Genomic DNA, 21272 nt, shown 5'->3' with positions numbered 1-21272 from the left:
GGATGGTTGGGTGGGTGGATGGATGGATGGATGGATGGATGGGTGGGTGGGTGGGTGGGTTGGTAGATAGATGTGGGAAGATTGGTTGTATGAAAAATTAAAAGTTTTGACTTTTTGAAAAAGAAGATGCTGAAAACATTTATGCAGATTAATTCACTTAATCCTCTTAGTGATCACTTCACATGGAAATTAGTTTTATTATATTAGAACACTGAAAAATGAAGAGAAGTAACCAGTTTGACATTTTATGAGACTGTGGCAGATTTATTCCATATACTATATTATTACTTCCTATGCTTACACTCCAGATAGTGAACAGGATGCAGTTCTTACCCACAAGGTGATCGCAATCCAGAGGACATAATTGGTCTGTCCTCCAGCTTATATAGAAAGACTTAATTTGCAACCTCCAGTATCACAAAGTTGCCCCAACTAAATGTTCCTTGTGCCTCATTCTCCTCTCTTCTCCCATGCAGTACATTATTTCTGCTAGCATTTTCAGATCCCCACCTCTCCATCCTTGCTAGAATGGCATTGTGTGCCCCAAGTATGAATAGAGGCACTGTTGCTTTTTAACATCTTTACATTTCTGCTTTATACAATAGCTTTATTTATTTGTGTTGTGGATATATGGTCACATCTGAATTAAAATAAAATTATTTCCAACTCAGATTAAAAGACTTTTGAAGTATAACTTGGCCATCAAATTTATCTTTCAAATGAACTTACAGTGGGAAAGAGATTTATATTTGCATGTCACAAAGAATGATCTACCATGGTCCTTTCTTCTCCAGACTTAATGACTTGCCTTAAATGAGCAGATGTTTAAACATCTAATTCTCCTTAGCAAAGCTGTATTCCCACTCAACCCAGATAGTAGCAAACCTCAGCTTGAATTTAAGAATTCAGTGGGGTAGTATTAACTCTTCTGCAAACATTCACTCATGTTCTCTTAGCAAAATCAAGACACAAAAAAACACATTTTAGAAAGACCCATCTCACTGTTCTTCACGTAGGAGCATAATATTGTTTGGAACATTTTAATGGGTTACAGGCTCAGCATTTATCCACTTTTCCTCCATGAGCAAAGCATAGGCTCTGCTGGGTACCTGGAAGTTCTCCAAACCTCATTCTGCCACTTCACTTGCATTTTTGTATCAAATAGTCTCCTAAGTAACATTTTGGGGTGGTTTTTCCTTCTCAGTTTCTCCCATATACTATTTCTAATGCGAAAGAAGAAGCCTAAACCAGAAAGCAGGTTTCAGATAATCCCTGTAAGAAAACATTTCTGACATTGCTTATCACTATTCCCTTTCCTTTCCTCTAGACTAAATTAAGCAGACCCTGTGCTTGCTAGCAGAATCATTTCTAATCTGGCTGTGCTTCATTTCCTTCTGTCCCATCACAGGGCTTTTAACACAGCTGCTACCCCCGCCCAAAGAAAAGTAGAGAAGACTCATGCATAAATAACATTAGGCAGTATCTTGCTGAAATATTAGAACCCACAAAAATGTGCTCAGATTCCCTGACCTCCAGGCAAGAGAGGAAACAGAGTTGGCTTTGCAGAACTATTGCAGGACAGTTGAGGATGGAACTGTATAGAGCCCATCTTGACCTATCTGGGGTCTCTTCTAATTCTGGTACCATGTTCCTTACCACTCACCAAAGGCTTGCTTCCTTCTGGTTGTATGCACATTTTGTCCCCATTTCCTGACAGTCTCAAGAACTATACCATCAGTTGAAAGAAATTACTTATATTTCAGTTCCTTCAAATCTAGTTAGTTCTTTCATTTCCTCTTTTACTTGCTTTTGATGGTCTAACACACAACTAACATTCTTTTATTCTCTGGGTCTGGATTGCTTCAAAAAATTTTTTTAATGAAAAGAGATTCTAATATAAGAGAATTCAGGAACCCTCCTCAAAAATTACCTAATCATCAAAAGATTATGTAGATACAATGTGGTATTCCAGATCCTATCCTGGGAAAGAGAAAAATCCATCAGTAGAAAAGCTAGGAAAGTCCAAAGGTCCTAGTGAATAGTTGAGTATAGCACCCATGTGTTTTCTCAGTTTTGATGAAGGTACATAGCAGTTTATATAAAGTGAAGCTAGATGAAGGCTGTGGAAACACCCTCTTATCCTTGTAGCTTTCCTGTAAATGTGAATAATTATAAAATGTTTCTAAGTTTGTAATGATACTAAAGCCAAGGCTTTATAGATTTGGAATACTTAGTAATAAATGTGCAGAAAGTCAAACATACACTTGATTTCTCTATAGTGTTCTTGCTATAAATCCATCACACATTCAGAAGTCACATAAACCTAGATATTCTTGACTTTGTGTGTAAATTGTGAGCAGTTAATTGATTTCTTTGAAGCTAGTTTTTTGGGGTTTTGGGGTTTATAACTGGGATATTCATCACTGCCTTCAGAGACTATCCTGAGGAGCCACCACATGGGAACTGTTAACTTGTTCTTCATAGCAGCCATTCAGAGTGCTACTTTGAGAAGAGTAAAATTTAGATACCTGTTTTCACTCTATCTTTGTTTTCACTCCTGAAAATTATTCTCTTTCCTTGTTGATATCCAGGATTGTCTAGGTCTTGACTTTTACTAAAAATAAGATTAAAAAAAAAGCAAAATAAATAAGACAGGATGTAACATAAGGTTGTACAATCCCTACAGTTAGCTTTCTATCTCTGGCTTCTCCTTCCTATTATATCCTCTTCAAGTAGGCCTAAGAACAAGATCTGCCTTATCTGAGACTCCCTGGGACTCCTCCTGTTTGTAACTTACCCACATGTACTCTGTGATATGTTTTGTAATGTGATGGCATGATGCAGCAGGACACTTAGCAGGCCATGCTGAGGCATCTCCCCCAGCCCCTGAGGTTCCAGCCATAGGACTGGGCTAGTATAAAATGAAATTTATTTGGGAGCATGAGAAGAGGGCTTGAGAAGGGAGTAGAGGCAGAGAAAGAGAGGGGACAGAGAAGGACAGAGAGACAAAGAACAGAAGAGGCTAGCCTGGAACACATGGAGAGACAGAGAGGGAAGGGGAGAAGACAGGGAAAGAGAAAGTGGGTGGTGCAGAGAGAGTAAGGGCAAAGAGAATGCCACACTGAGAGAAAGGATCAGAAAGAAAGGGGAGCCAAACAGTCCTTTTATAGCAAGCCAGGCTCCTACATGACTGTTGCTAGGTAACTGTTGAGTGGGGCCTAGAAAAAATGCTGACACTCTGGACGTGGCTTTTCCAAGAACATGGATGTTTCTAAGCCTCAGTTTCCTCATTGTAATTTGATGGGCTCCTCTCAAGAGAATTTCTACCATCAGAGTGCCAGAAATTAAACTTTGCTTTAATTAATTTGATTCAGTAAATATTTATTGATCACCTACTTTTTAATAGACCCAATTTAAACATAATCCCAACTGTTAGAATTAAATAAATAAGAAATATGCTCTAATTTACAACTTAATTAAGTAAATAGAAAGATCAGTAGGGATAAAAGTGTTGGAGAGAAATTGGGGTGCTATAGGTATACTTTTCTCCATGGCTTCAAAGTACAGTTCCTTCCTGGGAGTCTGTGACCCAGAAGAGTTTAAACATGTCACAGCTCCTGCCAGTATTCCTGCCAATCACAGATTCTTCCTTGGTCATATGGTCCAAAATCAATTTTGTCTCCTATTAAGCCATTCAGAACCTTTGAGATAAACAAAGTAAGAGAGAAATTGCTATGATAAGACATCTCTTAACATCCTGCAAGTCACTCTGAAGTTGTTAAAGGTAGGAGTGTAAAAGAAGTTGTAGAAAGATCCTCTTCTATAGATGCTTGGTTTCAGTTCATTGTGGGTTTTGTTTGATTGTTTGTTTATGTGTATTTCAGATAACCTAGGCTGGCTTCAAGTTAAACTTGTCGAGGCTGGACTTTAGCTCCTGAAACTTGTCTCCACCTCCCTTTGGTAGGATTAGAGCATGTGCCACCATGCCTAGAAACTTTTAAGTTATTGAGTAATAACTTAGAAAATTGTCCATATTTATACCAGTTGAGTCCTAAAGAACTCACCAAAGTATTCAATTCCTCCTTCTCCAGGCCACTCTGTATATATCCCTTGATTCATTTATCTTGTTGTATTGCATTTATTTCTTAAATTTGTCCCCCACTAGACTATGAGTGCTAAGCCCAGCCTAGTGCCTGTTCACTTTGGAGAACCTGAGAATAAGATAATTGACTTCACTGTGGATGGTTGCAATGAACCCCATACTAGTTTTTAGTCATCTTTCTCATAACAGCTTCCAAAAGAAGAAAAAGCATAATCATCAAGCCTTGTTACCTTGTTGTTATCCTCCATCACTGCCCCTCCCTCCCTGCTCCCTTCACTCTGAATCCAGATGGGTTCTAACACAGTTAGATGACCCAATCCAGCACCCAACAAGAAAGCTTTCTAAAGGGTCCACATTCTAATTAGCATCACAAAGTAGGGGTTCCCTGGTCTTGACAAAGCTTCTCTAGCCTTTCTCTGCCTCACCATGCTACCTAAGCTTTCAAACTCTACCTCAGAGTTTCAATCTTGTTGGCACCACATTCCCACAAGTTTAGAATTTCAGTCTTGTGAAGTACTTGCCCTAGAACCTTAGTCCTTTGGGTGTTTGTGCCTACAGCTAGAAATCTGAGCATAGGCACTTACTCAGATTATAAGAATGTGGGGAAGCCAGCTAAACTGGTTGAAAGTTTTTAAGGGAAAAAAATATGGGGAGAGAATATCAGCTCATACTGCTTGCTTTAAAAAAAAAAAAAAACTATCATTAACATGTATGGATGTAATGTAGGTCCTGGAAGTATGCAAAGTTTTTCCTGCAGAGAACAATCGTAAAAAGTCTCATTTTCAGGATCTCCATGTCTATAAATTGGGCTGAATTCCAAATTTACACACTTCTCAGAACTATTTCTAAATGGGTCTTAAGGTACCACAGATGCTCAGAATGAATGCCTACCCTATCCTGCTAATGAACATGCAAACAGTTTACCCATCTGCCGCCTCTCTCTAAAAAGCTAGGAAGGTCTTCTTCCATGATCACAAAGAACTTAATCACTGTGTGCAGAGAAGTCAAGTACAAAGGCCAGCAGCCTTTGCAGGTCACCAGAGATGAACAGCTGCCTCTCTTTTGATTGGGAAAGCTAGTAACAGTTACTCTACTTAATAATTGGATGGATTCCCAGGCCGTGTAATTCAGACTGAGGCTGTCATTTTTTCTGGCCTTTAACTAAGCCAGGTTATTAGAATGAAGCTACTAATCCTATTAGTCAGTTGTCAACCCATGGTGGGAGAGAGCAGGGGAAGACAGAGCTATTAAGATGTTATATCAGATGCAGAAAGGAGAACTGTGCATTCCATCCTTAGAGATATTTTTTTCTTAATCAAATCATAATTATAAAGCTCTCTTTAAAAAGCTATTTATGAAAGTATTTTCCAACTTTCCATTCTAAATACAGAGTTCTTGCAAAGGAGTTAAAAGGAGAAGATACACTTAGTTACCTTCTAGAATAAAATGTTTTCGACTGAGGAGTAATCTTTACTTGCTAAATCTGTTTTATACATCCTGTGCTTGACTCTTGATTGGGAACACAGAGACTAGAGTATTTAAGCTTATTATCTACACACAAACGCAAATATCTTTTGTATTTTACTTAGACACAAAATTATGGCTGTAAAAGTAGAATTAAATATAGAGAGGATTTTGACTTCACTTGAAGGGATCAGAAAGTCTCACTGGAAGAAGTAACATTTCCTCTGGGTCTCAGAGGTTGGAAAGATGGCATGTGAGCATTACAGGCTGAGCAGGCAGCAGTTCTAATGGAGAAGAGAATTGTAGGAGGCAATGTTTGTGTAGTTACCTTCTGTGCATGCAGAGGACAGGAACAGGCATTAGACAGTATTTGGGAGAGTGTCTCATTTCTAGAACAGTAAGGTGCCAAAATGTGAAGAGAACAAGATGTGCCCAGTGGTAGGCACAGGAAATTAATGTGACAAAATGTGGGAAAGTGACAGAGGGGAGGCTACCTACTGTTCTGACATCTACTTGAATTATTGTGTTTGTTGTGTTTTCACTTATACACTTAATGCCATGTGCTTGAAAGTTTCTCCTTTTTTAAATTCCATTAATTTCAGTACTTGAAATTAATCCATCGTTGAGCTACTTTGATTCCCCTTTTTAGTTAGTACCCATAAGGTAAAGAAGTAATCTCAAGCCAGTTGTGGTGGCTCATGCCTTTAATTCCAGGCAGAGGCAGGTGGATTCAAAGTCAGTGTAGTCTACATTGCAGATTCCAGGCCAACTAAATCTGCATGTATTATCAGACCTTGCCTCAAGAAACCAAAACAACAATAAAATAATCTCAACTATTGTAGGCTTATTAAGTCTGCTGTTAATGTTCAGAAAAGGGAAAGAGCTGTTCCTTTGGCTTTGTTAAGGAGCTAAGTCCATTGGGGGCGTAGCCATCTGTACACTGACAGGCCTCTCTGTACTGATATTACCCATTATATTTGATACAGTGTTTTTAAAAGTTGTCTAAGACAAAGCTGTACTACTTAAGCCACTTACTCAACAAGTACCTACCATTGCTCTCCTCCACTAGAACTAGGGCTGAGGGATAAGTGCGCTGCTTGTATGGAGCTTACAAACTGTAAGATAGACTAGAGCAGAGGAAATACATAGGAGTGATGGTGGACATGCAAGAGAGGTCAGAAGTGTGCTCAGCAAAGTATCCATCTGGCTGGTCCAGAGATTGCTCACTGCATAGCTAATTCAAAAGTAAGCATCATCACCTTGGCTTTTGGAGAAATTGTTTTGTTTTGTTTTTAATTTTATACTTGACCTTTTTCTTTTTTGCTTTATTTTCTTAAAATAATAAAATTTCTATTTTCAGTTATTAGTTAAAAGAATGACTTTGACTGGCCTTTATATTTTCAGAAGTTGCTGATTTTTGTCCTGCTAAATGTCCATTAGAGTCAGTGGTTTAAGATCTTCAGGAGGTCACAACCATATTGGCATATCATAAAAGGCTTTGAGGTTTTTGGTTTTTTTCATAGTTGTATACATTAAACTGGTCTGCTTTTACTCAGTTCTTACCCTCCATCTGCAGTGTTGACCCAGGCTCCTCCCTCAAGCAAAAGAATATGAAAATCTAAACTGAACGTGGGAACAGTAGGTATGGACAAAATGGACAGCAGCCAAGAGCTATAACAGAAATAAGATTATCAGAACTTGGAGGCTAGAAGTCTGAGAGTGGTGGGAGAAAAAAGAGCTGAAAAAGTGATGTGTTGAAAATTGGGTCCTTACCTTCACTGCATTACTGTACTTTATAGAAGAATTTTGCTTATTTTAAAAATTGTTACATATTTTAAAAGCATTGTATCGATAATTTGAGTATAATACAAAAGACTTTTTAAAAGAGTTTATTTTTTTATTAGATATTTTCTTTATTTACACTTCAAATGATATCCCCTTTCCCAGTTTCCCCTCTGGGGGGATGAAAAAACCCCTCTGTTCCCATCTCCCTCCCCCTGCTCACCAACCCACCCTCTCCCACTTCCTGGCCCTGGCATTCCCCTACACTGGGGCATAGAGCTTTCACAGGGCCAAGAGCTTCTCCTCCCATTGATGACCAACTAGGCCATCCTCTGCTACATATGCAACTGGAGCCAGGAGTCCCACTATGTGTACTCTTTGGTTGGTGGTTTAGTCCCTAGGAGCTCTGGGGGTACTGGTTAACTCATATTGTTGATCCTTCTATGGGACTGCAAACCCCTTCGGCTCCTTGAGTCTTTTCTCTAGCTCCTCCATTGAGGACCCTATACACAGTCCAATGGATGGCTGTGAGCCTCCACTTCTGTATTAGTTGGGCACTGGTAGAGCCTCTCAGGAGACAGCTATATCAGGCTCCTGTCAGCCAGCACTCGTTTGCATCTACATTAGTGTCTGGGTTTGGTGATTGACTATGGGATGGATCCCCAGGTGGGGCAGTCTTTGGATTGTCCTTCCTTCAGTCTCTGCTCCATACTTTGTCTCTGCAACTCCTTCCATGGATATTTTGTTCCCCTTCTAAAAAGGATCAAAGTATCCACATTGGTCTTCCTTCTTCTTGAGTTTCATATGGTTTGTGAATTGTATCTTGGGTATTCCCAGCTTCTGGGCTAATATCCACTAATCAGTAAGTGCATATCATGTGTGTTCTTTTGTGATTAGGTTACCTCATTCAGGATGATATTTTCTAGTTCTATCCATTTGCCTATGAAATTCATGAATTCATTGTTTTTAATAGCTGAACAGTACTCCATTGTATAAATGTACCACATTTTCTGTATCCATTCTTCCATTAAGGAGCATCTGGGTTGTTTTCAGCTCTGGCTATTACAAATAAAGCTGCTATAAACATAGTGGAGCATGTGTTTTTGTTATATGTTGGAGCATCTTTTGGGTATATACCTGCTAGTGGTATAGCTGGGTCTTCAGGTAGAACTATTTTCAGTATTCTGAGAACCGCCAGATTGATTTCCACAGTGATTGTACCAGCTTGCAAACCCACCAGCAGTGGAGGAGTGTTCCTCTTTCTCCACATCCTCACCAGCATCTGCTGTCACCTGAGTTTTTGATCTTAGCCATTCTGACTGGTGTGAGGTGGAATCTCAGGGTTGTTTTGATTTGTGTTTCCCTAATGACTAAGGATGTTGAACATTTCTTTAGGTGCTTCTTCGCTATTCAAGATGTGTCAGCTGAGAATTCTTTGTTTAGCTCTGTACCCCATTTTTTATGTTGGTCGCGAGTCTAGCCTTTAACAGCTAAGCCATTTCTCCAGCCCATAACCCAGGTTTTAGTAGGGTTATTTGGTTCTCTGGAGTCTTCTTGAGTTCCTTATATATTTTGGATATTAGCCCTCTATCAGATGTAGGGTTGATGTAGATCTTTTCCCAATCTGTGGGTTGCCATTTTGACCTGCTGACAGTATCCTTTGCCTTACAGAAGCTTTTCAATTTTATGAAGTCCCATTTGTCAGTTGTTTATTTTAGAGCCTGAGCCATAGGTGTTCTGTTCAGAAAATTTTCCCCTGTGCTAATGTGTTCGAGGCTCTTTCTCACTTTCTCTTCTATGAGATTCAACATTTCTAGTTTTATGTGGAGGTCCTTAATCCACTTGGACTTGAGCTTTGTACAAGGAGAAAAGAATGGATCAATTTGCATTCTTTTCCTTGCTGACCACCACTTGAACCAGCACCATTGGTTGAATATGCTGGGTTTTTTTCCCACTGGATGGTTTTGGCTTCTTTGTCAAAGATCAGGTGGTGTGTGGGTTCATTTCTGGGTCTTTAGTTCTATTCCATTGCTCTACTTGTCTGTCTCTGTACCAATACCATGCAGTTTTTGTCTTCATTCCTCTGTAGTAGAACTTGATGTCAGGGATGATGTCTCCTCCACAACTTCTTTTATTGTTGAGAATAGTTTTTGCTATCCTGGGTTTTTTGTTATTCCAAATGAATTTGAGAATTGCTCTTTCTATCTCTGTGAAGAATTGATTTGAAATTTGGTGGGGATTCCATTGAATCTGTAGATTGCTTTTGGTAAGATGGCCATTTTTACTATGTTAATCCTGCCAATCCTTGAGAATGGGAGATTTTTCCATCTTCTGAGGTCTTTGTCAATTTCTTTCTTCAGAGACTTGAAGTTCTTATATAAATCTTTCACTTGTTTGATTAGAATCACACCAAGATATTTTATGTTATTGTGACTATTATGAAGGGTATCATTTCCCTAATTTCTTTCTCAGCCAGTTTATCCTTTAAGTAAAGGAAGGCTACTGATTTGTTTAAGTTGATTTTATATCCAACCACTTTGCTGAAGTTGTTTATCAGCTGTAGTTCTCTGGTGAAGTTTTTGGATCTCTTAAGTATACTATCATATCATCTGCAAATAGTGATATCTTGACTTCTTCCTTTCCAATTTGTATCCCTTTGACCTCCTTTTGTTGTTAATTGCTCTGGCTAGCACTTCAAGTACTATATTGTATAAATAGGGAAAGAGTGGGCAGCCTTGCCTTGTCCCTGATTTAATTGGATTTGCTTCAAGTTTCTCTCCATTTAGTTTGATGTTGGCTATTTTAAAATTATTAATTTTAGAAGTCTGAGTTATCTAGTTTTCATAAGAGCTTACTGTAGTGCAAATAGAAGTAGCAAATGAGTCATTAAAATATACAGTTGCTTACACTAACAGAATCTACATGTTTGCTGGATCCATTGATTGACAGATTATTAATGCTCAGAAGTTTAGAAGATTCAGGTATACCATCTTAGGGAACTAATAATTACATGCTTGTATTTTTCCCTTCCCTAGCTAACAAGTACACACATATCATAATACTTAAAGAAGGCTCAAGCTTATGAAGCGTAGAATACTACTAAATGAAATACAGTGGTTATAGTAGCAGAGGGATTGTATTTATCTCAAGGGCTGCTGTAACAAAAAATCACAGACTGGGTGGAAACAACAGATTATTTCCTCACAGCTCTGGAGGCTACAAAGTTCAAGATCAGCTTCATTCTTTCTGTGTCCTCTGCCTAATTATAGAGGGGCCCTGACTGTGTTCTCAAGTGACTTGTTTGTTTGTTTGTTTGTAGTCTTATCCCTTGTGTGGGGGGGGGGACAAGTCATATCATGACACTCTAAGGGCTTTGTTTTCATTTATTTCTTCAGATAGCTTACGTACTAGTATTGTCCTGAGTTTTGGACTTCAGCATATGAATAGCAGGAGAGTTAGGGCTAAAAGAGGTTGCTATCCTCTTTCTTTCTTACATGTTACTTAAAAACTAAAATAGTGTAGCAGAAAATTTCTCTTTCCTTCCCCATGCCAGAAAAATACAAAGAATTTAGAGAAGTTTCTTCACAGAAAAGTTATGTATAATTCAGAAATTTCATAGGAATAATCATAGATTGAGTTCTGAAATGCTTACTTAATATCTTCTCTAAAATAGCTAAAGAGAAGAGAAAAATGCATACAGCAAAAGTATTAGGTTGTCTTATAATGCTGAAGAACATTCCAGTGGAGAAAACCTTTGTGGAAGTCAATTGTCCTTGTAAGGTAGGAGTTAGGATTACAGAACAGTTACCTTTTTGCTTGATAAATGTGTTCTATCACCGACCTGCTGTTAATGTCCTCCTGCCTCTCTTCCTTCCATCTGCCTGTCTCTAGAAGTCAGTCCTGGTCTTCTTAAAACCATTGCATTCCCTTCAGGGAACTAACTATAGTGAGTCATTTGTAGTGGCATGATTTATATTTGTCCCATTCATCAAACTTTAGATTCCATAACTCAGAGTGGCCATGCCTTATGTTCAGCACTGGTTGCCTTTATTTCCCTGCAGTGAGAAATCATTCAGCAAATAAATCGGCTCCACAACTGAATATTTCATTTGCTTACAGTTTTATGCCTGGGATATTGTGCTACCTTTTGTTTGTGTTTCTGTCTAGAATATGGCAGATCAGATTGCATTTCAAGTTGCTGGTGGATTAACAGCCGTTGAAAACATCCTTCAAGTAATGGCCCCAGCCACAAATATGAACACAGTTTCACGAATTCCTCCTAAGTAAGTATAGTTTCTTAATCTGTTTTTCACGTTTCATTTGTAAGTAATTTCTGCTCTGTGGTTTCCTTATGGGGGAACCACTGGAAAATTATATGTGTACTTAGGCTTGAATAGCAAGAGCTTACACCTCACATTAAGGAGAAAAACGGGTAATTTGACTTCATGTACAGAATTCAAATTGAGCCTAGAAAGCCTTATAAGGAAGTTACTGTGATTGACTCTATTCCCAAACCAAGAAGATCTGATGAAGCCCTTGAATAGGAGTGAAAGAAAGCTAACCTTGTATGTTGTGTGTGAAAGGGGTGAGTCCATAGTCTGGGCTTGAGCCTGGAAATCTACAGAAATCCTCACAATCAGGAAGAACATTCTGTGGCCAAGACTGCCAGAGTCTGGAGTCCCAGACAAATTTCCGGGAACTGGATTGCACTTTAGTCATTAATGGTAAATAGTTCTTTGTTATAAAGATCCTGAGAGTCTAGACCAATGTCCCTAGACCATAGTGTCAGGATGAGAACTCATTTCATTGCCAATAGATTTGAGTTTTCAGCTTTACACTACTACAGATAGAAGTCAGTGTTGGGAGCTATGGACCTCTAGTAGTGACTCTGATTCCTTGGTCTGAGCACAAACTCAAGATCATAACTCTACTGTCTGAACTTCTCAGAGCTAGGGTGTTAGAGCTGAGTGTGCTATGTTGCTCATTCACAGAAGGGTAAGAGAAGTCCTTAAGCTACTGTAGCTTTGACTGTATAGCAGACTGCTGGAAATATGTCACTGGGTAAATTTAAAACTACTTCCTCATTTTCTTCCCAGTTGTTTTCTGCACAAACTCCTAATGTGGCCCTGAATTGTCCTTCATGCCTTCTTACCCCATTTGCTCTCAGACTGCCCAGATCTCCTTTGGATTTTTATTACTCAGCAGCATGAACCAGTTTTCATCTTATCTTATCCTATTTCACTATTCCCTGCTTCCTATTATGAAGTATAGATCTTACCTAGAGAGCTGGTAATGTAGTCTATCCTGTATTATTTAATTTCCTCATGATAAAGAGAAGACTTAAGCCACTGCCTAGAAAAAAAATCACCATTTTGAACTCTGAAATTCCGTGACTGTCTAACTATAAGCCTGGTGCATCCCTGGCCAGCAACTCTGGGTTCTGTAAACATAAATGAACCTCTCCTTGCTCCTTTCTCTTACCACCTTGTTCATCTTCATTATTTCACATAGCAATTCCATAGCCTTGCTTTGCCCCAGAGTTATTGCTATGTAGCTTCCTAAAAGTAGTATTTTCTTCCATATTTCCTTATTTTTAAGAATTGATTGTATGTGTGTGTGTGTGTGTGTAGGTACACACAAAAGCAATGAATTGGAACCTCTGGACCTGGTAAAACAGTTGATTATGAACTGCACATTATGGACACTGGGAATTAAACTTATTTTCTCTATAAGAGCAGGAAGCTCTCAATCTCAAAGCCATCACCATTCCCCAGTGCCCTCTAAGGATTTCTTAAGGTATAATTAAAAATTATGGAACTAAGGATTTCATAAATTGTTTTTTTCTTAGAAACAAGATAATACTATATTGGGTAAATATACTATATTTCCAGCATCCATTCATTGTTGATGGATATCTAGGCTGTTTCAGTTTCCCAGGTCTTGTAAATAGAGCAGCAATGAACGTAGAAGAACAAGTACCTCTGTGAGCTAAGATATAGAGTCCTTGAGTATACACCCAAGAGTAGTGTACTTGATCATGTAGTCTTTTAGGTTTGTGAGTAGCTTCCACACTGATTTCCAGTGTAGTCATAATGGTTCCCATTACCACCTGCAACAGTTAGTATTCACCCTTTTCTACATGATTGTCAATTGTTCATTTGATCATGGCCATTCTGAGATAAGATAGAAATCTCAGAGCAGTTTTAATTTACACTTTCCTAGTGGCTAAAGATGTTGAATATTTTTTTAAATATGCCCCCTGGTGCAGTAGTGGCACAGATGTTCCAGAAGTAATCACCCTCTGTATGATTGGGTCCAAGGCCAGCCCAGGAGATAGAACCCATACTTGGCCCAATAACCTATCCTAGATAGGTCATAGTCCCTAACAGAGTCTTAAAACATTTTCTGCTAAATGGACATAGTATTAAAATGCCTCCTAATGATTTAATGCTGTGATGGTTTGAATGGGAATGGCTTCTACAGGGTGATTTATTTCAATACTTGGTCTCCAGTTAGTGGAACTATTTAGAAATGATTAGGAGTGTGACCTTGGTGGAAGACATGTGTCACTGGAGGTGGACTGTGAGGTTTAAATGCCCACACAATTCCCAGTTTTTTCTGCCTATTATGTAAGCTCTTAGCTACTGATTCAGCACAATGCCTGCCTGCCTGCCTGCCTGCCTGCCTGCCTGCCTGCCTGCCTGCCTGCTGTTCCCAGTCATGATGGCCATGTACTCTAACCCTCAGGAACCATGAGCCTCTAATTAAATGACTACTTTTATAAGTTCCCTTGGCCATGGTGTTTTGTCCCAGTAATAGAAAATTAACTATAACAGAATTGGTATGAGAAGTGGATTGTTGATATGCCAGATCTAACCATGCTATTCTTTGGAGGAGTAGAAATGCTTTGGGTTAGGAAGGCAGTTAAATGCTATATGCAGAATTTAAATGGCCATTCTAGTAGGGATTTGGAAGATGGTAGGGATCAATGTCAACCATAGAGGCCCACCTCAAGATGTTTCAGAGAGGAACAATATTAACAACTGGATAAAAGACTATTCTTTTGATATTTTGGAAAAGATTGTGAGTGTTTTTTAACCTTGTCCTAAGAATAATCTGGCTGAGGCTAAATTGGGACGAATTGGGCAGAGATTTCAAGATAACCTATTATTGACTCTATGATATAGTTATTAGCAAACACTCTTATATAGGTCTATAATAAAAAAAAGAAATGACTTGAGAACAACCAATCTATAGGCCAACTAGCAATAGAGGATTTGTATTCCAGCACAAAATGTTAAACTAAGCCCATCTTCCTCAGGAACTTACACTTGAGAAATTATAAGTCTTGAAGTTCCTTTCTTTGGGTGTTTGAAGTAATTCACAACTTGTCTTTTAGCCTCCACACAAGTGCAGTGGCACACATGTGCACACATGCATATACTAATGCATAAATATGAAAAATGTACAACATGGTAAAAATAGAGGGCTGACACCACTTTTTTAAGGATTATTTTGTTATTTCATAGAAATGGTCACACTGGGGAAATGGAGGTTAAACTTGGCCTTTGAGCAGATGCTGCTACCAGGTGATAGAAGTGGACTAGGGCAAAGATACTAATCTAACTAGTGCTCAGAAAGTTACTGTAGCTGTTGGTTAGTTCAAGTTGTCTAGCCATCAGTTAGGTGTGCATTTCAGTTAATGTTGCCAGGTAGTAGAGGTAAGTCCCAGTGCCTCAAGGATATTAGAAGTAGCAAAAGAATCACTAAAGATCAGGCTAGTCCATGGGGAGGGCTTTCTTCTGGGTGTGGCCTTTGTTAATCTTCCCTATAGAATCATCTTCACTTAGGAGTTGTGCAGGGAAAAGGATGGATGAGGGAAAGACTGCTAGTGCCTCTGCGTCCAGAGGACAGCTGTACCCAGGGTCCCTGTGTGCATCTTGGTAAAATACTTGTGTTCATTATGCACAGTTGTCATCTGAATGTTACATCCTAAAGGAGAGCACATGGTTAAGAGTAGAGCTAGTGGATATGGTACAATTGACAAAAAGGGTTCCTCTTGAACATGGAACTGCTGAGCCATGTCTGGACAGTGTGAGGAAATTCAAGTTTCTAGGCTGACTGGAAAGGCAAAGAGGTTCACAGGGCATGGTCTGCAGCCGAGTGGAGACAGACGTCCTGAGAGCCCCCGCCGTAGGTGCATCTCCCACCTGCGCCATGGGAACATCCCTTCTTCTACATATGTTAGGGTATAGATCTGATGACAAGCCCAGGAATGCTATACTTAGTGTGGTCTGTTGCTTTTGTTTCCTTGAGAGCTAAGACTGAGCAAATGCAGAATTTAATTGTAACTTTGCCAGTACGTCTGTCTAGAGGCCTGCTGCCATTTTTGCCTTCTATGAAATTTCTGTTGCCAAGGAAGACAGGAGTACAATTTTGTCTGACAGATTGAGATGGCATGGTGTATTCTTAGTTATCAAAATCCTTGTATAACGTGGGGTTTTTAGTTGGTGACTATTCACAGTGTGGGGAAAGCATGGTGCATACTATACAATCTCAATTCCCCAAGCATGTGCGCTTGCAGGATCTAGAATGACACATTGAGCTGAGCTGCTTGAGACTGGCTGATTTTGTTCTTGCCTTCTTGTGTTTTGTTTCCTGTAATGCACATATTAAAAAATAAACGAAAGCTTCTTTTAAAAACTTAAAAAAAAATTCTGGGTGTTTGAATTTGAAAGATCACAAATGGTAACTTCTGGAATGGCCATTATAGGACTCTGTATACTTCAATGTAGAAGAACTACAAAGGGTCTGTTTAGGGGACAGAGAGAGAGGGAGAGGGAGAGGAAAGGAGGGAGGGAAGAGAGAGAGGCAGAGAGAGAGAGAGAGAGAGAGAGAGAAAGAGAGAGAGAGAGAGAGAGAGAGAGAGAGAGAGAGAGACCAGAGCCTGTTCATGAGACATGAATGTGCTGAGAATGAAAGCATGTCTACCCCACAGAGTTAGAACTGCTCTATCGTCTTGAGGCTAGTTGTTCATTTTCTTCTGGATTCATGATAGAGTTTTCAATAGCCTTACTGTTTTCTTTTTTAACTTTTTAAAAAATTTTATTGGTTATTTTATTTATTTACATTTAAAATGTTACCCCCTTTCTAGTTTCCCTTCCAAAACCTCCTATCACCTCCTCCTTCCCCCTGCCTCTATGAGGTTGTTCCCCCACCTGCCCACCTATTCCCACCTCAGCAGCCTAGCATTCTGTACTCTAAATCATCGAGCCTCTACAGGGCCAAGGGGCTCCCCCCCCCCCATTGATTCTTTTTGAATTTCACATCATGCACCCTAGTACCAATCATCTCCCCCTCCCCTCATACTTGCCCTCCACACTTGCAACCTACCCTCCAATAGAGAAAAAAAAATCTCTTTATAGAAGCTATAGTTTGTCATACTGTGTCCCACAGTATGCCCTTTTTTCCACATTTCTTTGCTTGCAAATGTTCATTGCAATAACTTGTTGGTGACCACTGGCTTCTGCTGCTCTCTCAATACTGGAACCTCACTGGGACTCCTCTCAGATATCCTGCTGTTGCCTGGTGCCATGGAGATACTGTAATTTTACTTCAGTAGGACAGGCCCCTTCATGCACTTCAGCAGCTCATCAATGGGGGAGACGTTGGGGTGGGCCAATTCAAAGTCCTGGATCTGGGTCTGAGAGGTATCTAAGCTGGTCAACCTGCCATCTTTCACCCTCTCATGCCCTTAGTGCTCACCAAACCCCCCCAAAACCAGGACCAGCTCTACCCTGTTGCCCAAGTACAGCCAGTGAGGTACATGGCTAATTTTCCCAATCCCATGACCCCAGGGCCCCACTTCCACACATGCAGGGTACTCTACTATGCTGCTCAGGAGAGGTACAGGGCCTGCTTTCCTGGGTGCTGCAGCAGGTGACAAGCAGGACCAGCTTTCCTGTTCTCTTGACTCCTACAAGGGGTGAGTGCAAAGAGGGTATCTCTCTCAACCATTCTGCCACAAGGCAAGTTATTGGGGCAGCTCTCCCACACTCACACCCTTGGGCCAGCTCATCTGCACCCCTACCATCAGGATCAGCTCTCCTGTGCTGCCCAGGTGAGGTGCAGGGCCTGATTTCTTGCTTTCCTAACCCTGTCCATTCTCTGAAACCCAACTCTCCCTCTTGAGACAAAGGAAGGGGAGGGGATCGCTTCCTTGTCCACACCACCACACAGCAGACAAGAGGCAGGGCTGGCTTTCCCACATTCATGTCCTTGGGGTCAGCTCACCTGCAGTCTCCACATGCAGAGCCAGCTTTACTATGCTAGATGGGTGAGATGCAGGACCTGCTCTTCCACGTGCTCCAGTAAGTGAGTGGCAGAGACAGCTCTCCTGCTCTGATGACCTGAGGGCCAACACTCCTGCCTTCTGTAGGTGGCAAGGGGAAAGAGGCCTGGGGAACATCTCTCCCTCACCTATGTCACACATAGCAGACAAGTGGGAGGCCCAGCTCTCCCATGCTGACACCCTCAGGGCTGGCTTATCGGCACCTACTACTAAGTAACCTCAGCTCTACTGCACTGCCCAGGAGAGGTACAGAGCCTGCATTCCCAAATGCTGCAGATGGTGAGGAGCAAGGAGTACTCTCAGGACCCCAAGACCAGGTCTCTGACCTGCCATAGGTGTTAAGGGACATGTGGAGAGGAGGGTGTCTCTGTCTCTCTCTGTCTCTCTGTGTGTCTGTCTCTCCTCTCTTCCTCTGTCTCTCTCTGTGTCTGTCTCTCCTCTCTCTCTGTCTCTCTCTGTGTGTCTATCTCTCTCTGTCTCTGTGTCTGTCTGTCTCCTCTCCCTCTCTCTCTCTCTGTGTCTCTGTCTCTGTCTGTGTCTCTGTCTCTGTCTGTCTCTGTCTCTCTGTCTGTGTCTGTCTCTGTCTCTCTGTCTGTGTCTGTCTCTCTCTCTGTCTCTCTCTGTGTGTCTGTCTCTCTCTGTCTCTGTGTCTGTCTGTCTCCTCTCCCTCTCTCTCTCTCTGTGTCTCTGTCTCTGTCTGTGTCTCTGTCTCTGTCTGTCTCTGCCTCTCTGTCTGTGTCTGTCTCTGTCTCTCTGTCTGTGTCTGTCTCTGTCTCTCTGTCTGTGTCTGTCTCTGTCTCTCTGTGTCTGTCTCTCTCTCTGTCTGTCTCTCTGTCTCTGTCTGTCTGTCTGTCTCTCTCTCTCTCTCTCTCTCTCTCTCATCCATACTACCACCTGGAAGATAGTGGTGGAGCCAGCTTTCCCATACTTGCATCCTCAGCTGACTCACCAGCAACTCCAGCAATGTTCTGCTCCTGAGTACTGCAGCTGCCTCAGTAGCCTCAGAGTCAGTGCTCTTCTAGGATGCCCAAGTGAGGGGTGAAGCCAGTTCTGCACAGCCCTCAGACATCAACATGACTCTGAGAGGCAACCCAGACCAGGATGTCCTCCTGGCATTTGGTGGTAACAGATTCCTGCTGCTGCAAGCTGTTCCTCACTACCCCCAGTTGTGCCCACATCCTTCTGTTTCCATTTCCCCATCCCTTACTTTTTCCTTTTATTGGTGCCTGGGGTCCCTGAGTGTCTAGGATGGTCTTAGGAGTACTGTGTCCTGCTTGTGCATTGGCACCAAGCAGAGTTCATCTGGGCATGGTCTGCCCCCCAGGTCTTTGTGGCACCAGAGTGGTGGTCATCTCAGACTAGCTTCCTGTCTAGGCCCCATGGTGCCGGTCTGCCTATTGTCTGGGGCCCAAACAGACCCATTAGATGGTCTTCTGTCTCAGGCTCACTCCAGACTCTAACCCTTGGTCCCAGGCTGATTACTTCTAGTGTCTGGCTTCTTCCCCGTCCCTGTAGCAGGACTCGTGGTCATTTCAAACTAGTTACGTTACTCTTCTCATTTGCAGTGCCTTGAGTTTCTTTGCCTCCCAGCCGAATATAAATAGAAAGGTTATTTTAACTCTAGATTGGATTGAAAATCCTGGGTTGTGGCATAGAGCCTTACTTGAAAAGCCATAGTTGTTTCTTCAAAGTCTCTCATGTAAAAGAAGACTGGATGAATGTTTATTGTTGAAAGCAATAATGATTAAAGAAAGTTTTTTCCAGGGAATTTTTAAACATTCAGTGAGAACTAATGAACATTCCTCCAATAAGCTGGGACTAGTTGAACTTCCATTTTTCTACTTATCAGTCCCAACTCGCAAAACCAATATAAACATGACCTACATTGAGCTTACTGTTCCTAAAGACTAAGATAAACACATTCAAAAGCAATATGCCTTGAGAATCAAAGGTAAAAAAAATATATGATAGTACAGTTCTTAAAGCATGATTCCGTAAGAATAGATTGTGGCACTTACTAACTTCTTTAATTAAGAGTTCCTTATTCTTGATTTTAGAATTTTATCATAGTTTAGATCTCAAGAGCATTTTTTTTATATTTACAAACAATTGAAATCTATATATCTTTACCCCAGATTTTCCTGGGGTAAACTTGATCACAGTGGACCAGATTGTATCCTGCTATCTTATTAAAAAGCAAGTATTTTCATGAGAAACTTAATCATTTAACCAATTACTTATCTGACACTAGAAGCCAATTGCCTAATTCAAAGGTAAAGTTAAGATATTTAAGGTCAAAGAATCACAGAGAAGTGCTTTTCTTCCTCTCTTAATGTTCTCCCCTCAAATCCTAGCAGTGTAATTCAGCTAAAAACTTTAATCTTACAGCCACAGCATGAAGCCCGTTTTGTGCACTAATGCATTTATTATTAGAATTAGCTGTAATTTAACAACTAGAAAATAGGTACCATATTTTATAAGACAATGTTTAATGAAAGGAGTAAAATTTTGCAGCATTTAACAAAAGGAATAAATAACTCATTTGTACCATTTCAGGACAGGCTTTGTTGTTGTTCTTGTTGTTGTTGTTGTTGTTACAATTCTGTTCATCTCAAGGAAACCATATTATCCATCTCCCTAAGACTCAGCCTGCTCAAGCCACAGACACAGGCTTCCAGGGTACTCCACTGTCTTCTAACCCTCTTTCAGGCTTGAAAAGTAAGACACATTTTATGCATGAGGGGCAGTTGCTCAGCTGTGTGCCAAACTGCTACTAGAAAGTACTCCTGCATATCTAGAACAGTTACACTACACTGGATTGGGTACGTGTGTTGTGATAAGAGCTGCAGTATTGCAACTTTGGTGTGACCCTATCTGCATGAAGGCACTTGGCTTTCTGTGTAGGGCTGTCATGTAATACATTTATTTCATAGCTGGAGACTGTTATGTTTATACCAAAGTATCAGTTTATGTAGATAAAGAAACTAAAGTTAAAAAAGAACATGGTTTCCTCCCCATCATCACATTAGCTGAACTGAAACTGTCACATTGTCTCATTTCTGTACCTTATAGCCTGCCTAGTGTCACCAAAGAATAACTTTATCAACCTGTATTTGTTGAATCTCTTTTATTTTGTTTTTGTTTTATTTTGTTTTATTTTATTTTTGTTTCTGAGATTTGTATGATTTCTGTCATCAAAAAAATAAATGTGTTCTATATCACATCATACAACAAAACAAAAAAGACTGGTGCAGTTTAAAGCATTAGTATCTGAGGTCTTTGGTTGCATATCTCATAAAGCTAGTATTTGTTGAGAGCAGTGCTATCTGTACTGTTCTATTATATATGGATACAAACACTTACTGCTTTAGTAAAACAAAAACAGATTCATCAGTAAAATTTTTAAACTGTGATGAGCTATGTGAGTTGCAGAGGTTTTGTTGTTACTGTTTATATTTTGTGGGAAGACCATTGATTGGTTTTGGCTTATGCTTTTTTTTATAGTTGGGTATGGATGTTGGGTGTGGGAGATGGTCTGTGACCATCTTTTTTTTTTTTTTTTTTTTTTTTTTT

At 40.3% G+C, this 21272-nt stretch overlaps 2 protein-coding genes across 5 annotated transcripts in view; one reads left to right on the top strand and one right to left on the bottom strand.

The window, feature by feature from the left end:
* The window catches only part of Isl2 (ISL LIM homeobox 2), a 329789-nt gene that overhangs the window by 184882 nt on the left and 123635 nt on the right, over positions 1 to 21272 (bottom strand). The gene's annotated exons all lie outside the window — the stretch shown is intronic.
* Scaper (S-phase cyclin A associated protein in the ER) overlaps positions 1 to 21272 on the top strand; it is a 498868-nt gene that overhangs the window by 364536 nt on the left and 113060 nt on the right. For both annotated transcript variants that reach the window (XM_031343583.1, XM_031343584.1), the window contains exon 25: positions 11516 to 11631. In XM_031343583.1, coding sequence (XP_031199443.1) covers positions 11516 to 11631 — 116 coding nt within the window. The remainder of the gene's footprint in view (positions 1 to 11515; positions 11632 to 21272) is intronic.

This window comes from Mastomys coucha, unplaced genomic scaffold (genome assembly GCF_008632895.1).
Source record: "Mastomys coucha isolate ucsf_1 unplaced genomic scaffold, UCSF_Mcou_1 pScaffold23, whole genome shotgun sequence".
NCBI lineage: Eukaryota > Metazoa > Chordata > Mammalia > Rodentia > Muridae > Mastomys > Mastomys coucha.
This window is presented reverse-complemented; position numbering and strand designations above follow the sequence as displayed.